Raw genomic sequence first — 7,212 nt, 5'->3', positions numbered from 1 at the left:
CCGATAACTCAGCCTCAACATACCAATAACTCAGCCGCAACATACTATGTATCGCGTTACGGCTGAGTTATAGTTACACGTCAGAGATCTAACGTGACGTCTGACGTGGCAATGACATTTTTGTAATTACATTTTTCCGGTAACATAAAACAGGGGCACGCTGGGTATTTTGAAAATACCCGAAACATTCTAGTAATAAAAAAGTTTTTTTTGTAGATTCTGATAATAGTAACGTTTGATTAATTCACCCATAAAAAAAAGGTGTCCAAAGTGAGAGTCCCCCGCAGTAATAATGCTTGGGATGTCATTTGAGAATATAATAAAGTTTTAAAGGTCCAAACCAAAAATTAGTGGGATCTCGTCCTTCACCTAACCCTCTCTCATCCTTGTTCATCGGTCAAACACTTCCTCAAACTCTCTAACCGGAGAAAAAAAATGGAAGCAGTAACGGCGATAAAGCCACTAATCAGAGTCGCTGCTATCTCCGGTTCTCTCCGTAAATCCTCCTTCAACACTGGTCTCCTCCGCGCTGGTATTTAAATAACTTTTTCGCAACTTTTGCAGTTTTTGAATATTACAACACTGATTTCGTTTGCTATTATTGCTAACTTTTTTCATGTGTGTTTCTTGCAGCGATTGATTTGACGAAAGAATCGGTTCCAGGAATGCAAATTGAGTATGTAGACATATCTCCGTTACCGTTGATTAACACCGATCTTGAAAGCAACGGTACTTATCCTCCGGTTGTTGAAGCTTTCCGGCAAAAGATTCTTGACGCTGATAGCATCTTGTTTGCTTCTCCTGAGTACAATTTCTCTGTTTCAGGTACTTTAAAAATGGTTCTTTAAAATTCAAAGATTGGTCTTAGAGAGTTCTTGATTTGTTTCAAGAAGATTTGTTCTTTCTTTTTCTTGTTTTGTTGTGAGATGTCGTAAGGATTAGGATTTTGGTTTATCAAATTATAATCGATTTGGATTTGATTAAGATATGTTACTGTTACTATGGTCCATCTTTGTCCTAGTCATATGCAACAACACTCTTTGACTGTTGTTGTTGGCTTGTGAAATTTTGATTTTGTGAGAAGTTGTGACATTTTTGTGAACTGTGTAGACGACTTTTACTTAGTGTTGTTGACTTGTGAATTTTTTCGATTTATTAGGAAATTGTGACGTTACTTTACGTCAATTCCAAATTTAACCGATGCAAGCTCTGCTATTGTGATAGTTGTATGCTTTTGCTTACTGTTGAGGAATGTGACATTACTCTTTTGACTGTTATTTGCTTAGTGTTAAGTTGTGACATTTCTTATGTTAATTCCAAATTTTATTGATTCGATGCAAGTTCTGTTTCTCTGAACCTTGTAGACTTTTGCTTAGTGTTGAGGAATGTGTCAGGACTAATTTATCAGTTTTCTAAAATATTGGGAAACATATGAATCAAAAACTCCTTCGATATGCTGACTCGATTGTGTTTTTTTGTTGGTTTACGTTGTTACTATACTAGCTCTACTTAAGAATGCTCTTGATTGGGCATCAAGAGCACCTAATGTTTGGGCTGACAAACCCGCTGCCATTATAAGCACCGGTGGAGGTTTTGGTGGAGGAAGATCGCAATACCATCTACGACAAATCGGAGTATTCCTTGATCTTCATTTCATCAACAAACCTGAGTTTACTCTCAATGCGTTCCAGCCGCCTCAAAAGTTCGACGCGGATGGAAATCTGGTCGATGAAGCAGCTAGGGAGAGGTTGAAACAAGTCCTTGTCTCGTTACAAGCATTTACACTTCGACTTCAAGGTAAGTAAGTCAAGTGGGTCAAATCTCTGATTAGTTCATGTTGATGAAAATAATGACAATTTGTTGTGATAATAAACAGTGTGTTTCACTTACCGTATAGTACACTTTGTACTTCTCATTAATATATGTATACACAAACGAGTGATACAAAATCATTGTCTTTTTTAACATCGACCATCATTGTCTGTTTGCAAAATGCACGAAGTTTTTGAAAATTAGCGATTTCGAACGGTTTGGAGCGATATAAAACGACTTTTTGGTTGGTTTGAAACGCTAAGCTCTAAACATGAAGGACCATTGTATTGAAATTTTTGTCAATAGATCTTTTAGTTATTAGAAATGACACGTACTAGACTCAAAATTAGTTGACGCTTAGAAAATGAAAAGCAAGAGGTAGAAAATGAAAATAAAACTGACTGGGGTTACCCTTCTTGTTCGATTTCGCTTTGATTCGGACTGGGGTTACCCAAGAGTCGAATTATACAAATAGGCAACACAATTAAACTGCTCATATGTTAGCCAAATTTGGAGTTACTGATTCTATTTTTTACTTTGATCATTATAATTTGCTATCTTGGCTAAACAACCCCTACAAAAAAAAAAACGTGTATTGTATCATTTAAATTGTATCACAAAATTAAGTGATGTTATTTTGAATTACTTTTTTAAAAATGAAACAAATATACATGATTTACCGTCAGTTATAATAAGTGATGTTTTAATTAACTACTTTCACATCAATTAAATAAAAATGATTTAACCTTTATTTGTTTGTATCAAAATTTTTTAATATATATATATATATATATATATATAAATTATAGATTCACATCACTTAGATATTTGATGAATCTATCAATTTTTATTAAAATCATTGTTTAATATGATATAAATTGTACATCAATAAAAACTGATGTTAATTGACACTAGCGAGAATTAATAATCACTTATGTAAAATGATTTACATCATTTTATTTATTGTTAATAAAAAGCTAAAGAAAGAATTAATGAATTAAAGTAATCACTTATTTTCTATTGTTGTCAATAATTTTTTTTCTGTTGGTAATTAAGGAGGGATTTTTTAACAATCCGAGTGTCCCACATCAACAACACTTCTCAATGAGTGATGAGAAACTATCTATTATAAATAGTTAAATCTATTTGCCAATATTTAAGTTTAGTGGGGATAGCAACTAATCGTGAGTCCATCATAAATATAGTAGAAATAATATATATAAACTATCAAAGGAATATATAAAGAAATGTGATTGAAAATACAAATAACTAAATATTAAACTACAGAAAAAATATTTTTATATAATTTTTTATAATATTGATTTTAACATCAGATTTTTTAAAAATGATAGAACTTTTTGTTACATTAGTTTGGACTTTGGATAAATGATTTAAATATTTATATCAATTTAGTAACAATGATATAAGCACAAATAAAGTGCAAATAAATGTTGATAAGTCCATTTATAGAAGGCACCATCACACCCGGGATCGTGTCCTAGTTTTTACGAATGTAGGAATTTGGCTAATGGGCCGGCCAGTTGTGGTCCAATGGTTGATAAAAAAAAAAACGCTCAACATCACTACAGTGAACTTCCAAACGACATGGAGGTTTGCTCTCTTAAACTAATCATTTGTCCACATAAATACTTACACTAAATTAATTGTATACTATTTCTCAGGCAATTCTTCCATATGGGGTTTACATATACTTCGATGGTGTGTTCCCTAATTTTTTATGGAAGTATACAAGGTAGTTAATAAAATGTGAGAAACCCCAAGAGTTCAAACTATTCTTCAAAAAATATAGTCAATGTAGATTTCTTGGTATGTCTTAACATTAATTTGTGATTAGCTTCATGAAGGTTGCATTCACATTTTATGAAAGTCATGGTTTTTTAAAAAATTCGTTAATATAGAATTCTGAGTACTAAGAAACACACATCTGGCCCATTGTAGGTGAAGGTTAGTAACTATCTTTTATCTAATGCCACTTATGACTCACGAGCTAAGAAGCCCTACTCATAGGAGGTGTTAAGCCTAAGCTGGAGATTAAAACTCCTTAATCTAAAGTCTAAACCCCCATATTCATAGGAACCCTTTATGTCAAAAAGATTGAATAATATAATCTCTAGTTTAAGATTAGTACTATTAAGGAAATTCCTTAATTTGATGATACAATCAGGTTTTTAATTTGATGTTAATTGACACAAGCGAGAATTAAAAATCATTTATGTAAAATGATTTACATCATTTAATTTCTAATACAGTTACTTATTTATTTATTATCAATTAAAACTAAAAAGTCAAGGAAAGAATTAATGAATTTAAGTAATCACTTAATTTCTATTATTGTCATTATTATAATTAAGGAGGGATTTTTAACAATCTCAGTGTCCAACATCAACAACACTTCTCAATGAGTGATGATAAACTAACTATTATAAATAGTTAAATCTATTTGCCAATATTTAAGTTTAGTGGGGATAACAACTAATTGTGAACCCCATCATAAATATAGTAGAAATAATATATATAAATTATCAAAGGAATATATAAACAAATATGATTGAAAGTACAAATAATTAAATATTAAACTACAGAAAAAATATTTTCATATAATTTATTATAATATTGATTTTCACATCAATTTTTTAAAAATGATATAACTTTTTGTTACATTAGTTTGGATAACTGATGTAAATATTTTATATCAATTTAGTAACAATGATATAAGACTTTCAATATATTTTGTATATGATGTAAATGAACATCGATTCAGTAATTGAAACAAATATTTATTTCAATCGATGAAAATTATTTGCATCAACAAAATCTAAATCATTTATTTGAGTGATGCAATTATTTTAACATCATTTCAAAATTATACATATATATAAAATAAATGATGTAAAAAAATATTTTCTTTATAGTGCAACAATTGTATTTGGATATTTAAATAAATAAATTATTATTCAATGAAAGAAAAAAGCCATATAAGTAAAATAAATAAAATCAAAGTCAAATTAATGAAAGTATTAAGGGGGGGTGTTAATCAATAATGCATTTAAAGTGAATTCTCTACGTTTTATAATCTTGAAGATTTGAAATTTGATGTTCTATTTAGAAAATAATTTCTGTGTATTTCAAAATCTCTACATTATTTCTTGGATTGTGATTCTAATAAGTTACCCATAAAAGTCAATAAGATTTTATGTCAAATGACTCAAAATACAAAGATTTTATAGTTCAGAATAACTCGGGATTGGATATAATGAAGTGTATGACATCCAAATTGAATAACACCAGATTTTGATTTGGTAACTATGTAGATAGATCTATTAATAGCGCAATTTGAACATAGAGTAGATGATGTAATATATTGAGTACAAGGTAAAGAAAAACTGGAATAATGTTGTTGATAATAGAAGAGGATGGATGGCCGAGGCGATGATGCCAATCGGTCATAATTATTTTTGGTGTGGTGGAAGCAAAGAAGGATTGAAGGGTAGATGGGGATATAGGCCACTCCTACAGCTCATCCTTGTTCTTGCCTTTGAGCAATGGGACCTCCGAACTGAGATCTTTCACCTGAAAGTGAGCATGAAAGAATTCAACAGAGACTTTGTTAGCATTGCAGAGTCTGTAAACGGATATGAGGTTTTTTCGTATATGAGGCACACATAAAACACTCTTGAGAGTTAAAGGACTAGAAGAAGAAGGTAAAGAAAGAGAGTCAATATGTGTGATAGGAATACTCGAACCATCACCAAGAAAAATCGAGTCATCCCCCTCATATGGTTGATGCACAGCCAAGTTGGTTAAGTCATGGTCATATGGTGTGTAGCACCATTGTCCAGCAACCATGAAGTAGAGTTGTTTGATGGCATGACAGCCATGTTTCCTCTCGGCTGCCAAGGACGTAATGGAGTTGGAAGCAAACCATTGTTGGAGACCGGGTGGTGTTGCTGAAGAAAGGTGAACCGTTTGGCACTATGTCTGAAGACTCCATAGAGTTGACAGCGATCCTGGTAGCCTTTGGAGAGTCGATTGTCGTGGCATTGTGGCTGAGATTGTTATTGGTTGTTGTTGGTGTGCCAGTGTTGTTGGTTGCATTGATTCTGCTTTTCTTGATACGGATGGGAGCGACTAGTAACTACATTTGTCGTGATTGGAACAACACTGGTGAGGGACGTGGTCATGGCCACCAGTTTTGCTTCTTTGTTTAGGAGTTTCTCATGGACCTCTGTGATGGTGGGTGGCTTGTCACGGCCCTCAATTTGGTCGATGACTGACTTATATTCCTCAGGGAGACCATCAAATAGAAACTCGATTTGTGCCTCATGTTCAACAGGTTTTCCAAGCAAAGCAAGCTGGTCAAATCTGGTGGTTAGTCCATGTAAGTAGACATCAATCAATTTATCACCTTTTGTGTAGTGTTTCAGTTGAATGCGAATTTGTTGAATGTGGCACCAACTCGGAATGGTATATCTTGCAGTTATTTTCTTCCACATCTCAGCAGCAGATGTAGTCTTGGAGATAACATACTGAATGAAGAAAGAGTACCAAGGAGGGCACTGTAAACGATCTTGTCCTGGTGACGCCACTTCGCATAAGCTGGATTCGACTTTGGTTGGTCATTGACAACGGTGGTCTGATCAGGTGGAATAGAGGACCCATCAAGATAACCAGCAAGGTCGTAACAATCAAGGAGAGAGTGGACTTGAAGACTCCATGTCATGTAGTTAGCAGCGGTGAGTTTGGTTATATTCACCATGTTGATGTTGAGGAGGGTTGGGGTTGTGTCGACGGTTTCAGCAGCCATGGCTAAAAAAAGGAGGGAGAGATAGAGAGAGATCTGAAGAGAAAGAAAAGAGAGAAGAAGATGGCGGCGGAAAAAAATGTGTATCGACTAGGCTCTTGATACCATGTAGAGAATATGTGTCGTATATGTATTCATAAGGTTTGTACAGTGATATATATATACAAGGCTGCTAGAGGATACTCTAGGTTAATCTAATTAAAGAACATTACTAAAGCTATTCAATCAAATATTATGTCTTGATTGCATATCTCTATCATATCATTGACATTGATTGCATATCTATATCATATCACTAACAGGAAATAGATTCTGACATTTCACGTCTTGTTACGCTAAAACTCATCCCAGTTGGAATCATTCTCGCAATGTTAAGCTTTAGATTCGGGCTTTGAATGTGTGTATACTACGGATGTGATAGAGATGAGAGAGCCTTCGTGGGTTTGATCGTTGCGGCTGAGAAAGATCTACCATCTCTGTCTCGCATGCTTTTAGCCGTTTATCTCAAGAAACTTTTTTAAGGGGTTAGACCTGTGGCATATATATATATATATATATATATATATATATATATATAT

The 7,212-nt window shown here is 33.3% G+C and overlaps 1 protein-coding gene across 1 annotated transcript; it reads left to right on the top strand.

The window, feature by feature from the left end:
• LOC104710637 (NADPH:quinone oxidoreductase-like) lies at window positions 321–1,967 on the top strand. Its single transcript, XM_010427268.2, has 3 exons — window positions 321–532; window positions 634–825; window positions 1,504–1,967. Exons 1-3 carry the CDS (start codon window positions 436–438, stop codon window positions 1,803–1,805), a joined length of 591 nt encoding a protein of 196 aa, XP_010425570.1. The 5' UTR covers window positions 321–435; the 3' UTR covers window positions 1,806–1,967.

Source organism: Camelina sativa, chromosome 9 (assembly GCF_000633955.1).
Source record: "Camelina sativa cultivar DH55 chromosome 9, Cs, whole genome shotgun sequence".
Lineage (NCBI taxonomy): Eukaryota > Viridiplantae > Streptophyta > Magnoliopsida > Brassicales > Brassicaceae > Camelina > Camelina sativa.
Note: the sequence above shows the minus strand (reverse complement) of the source record. Positions and strands in the feature narration are given on the sequence as shown.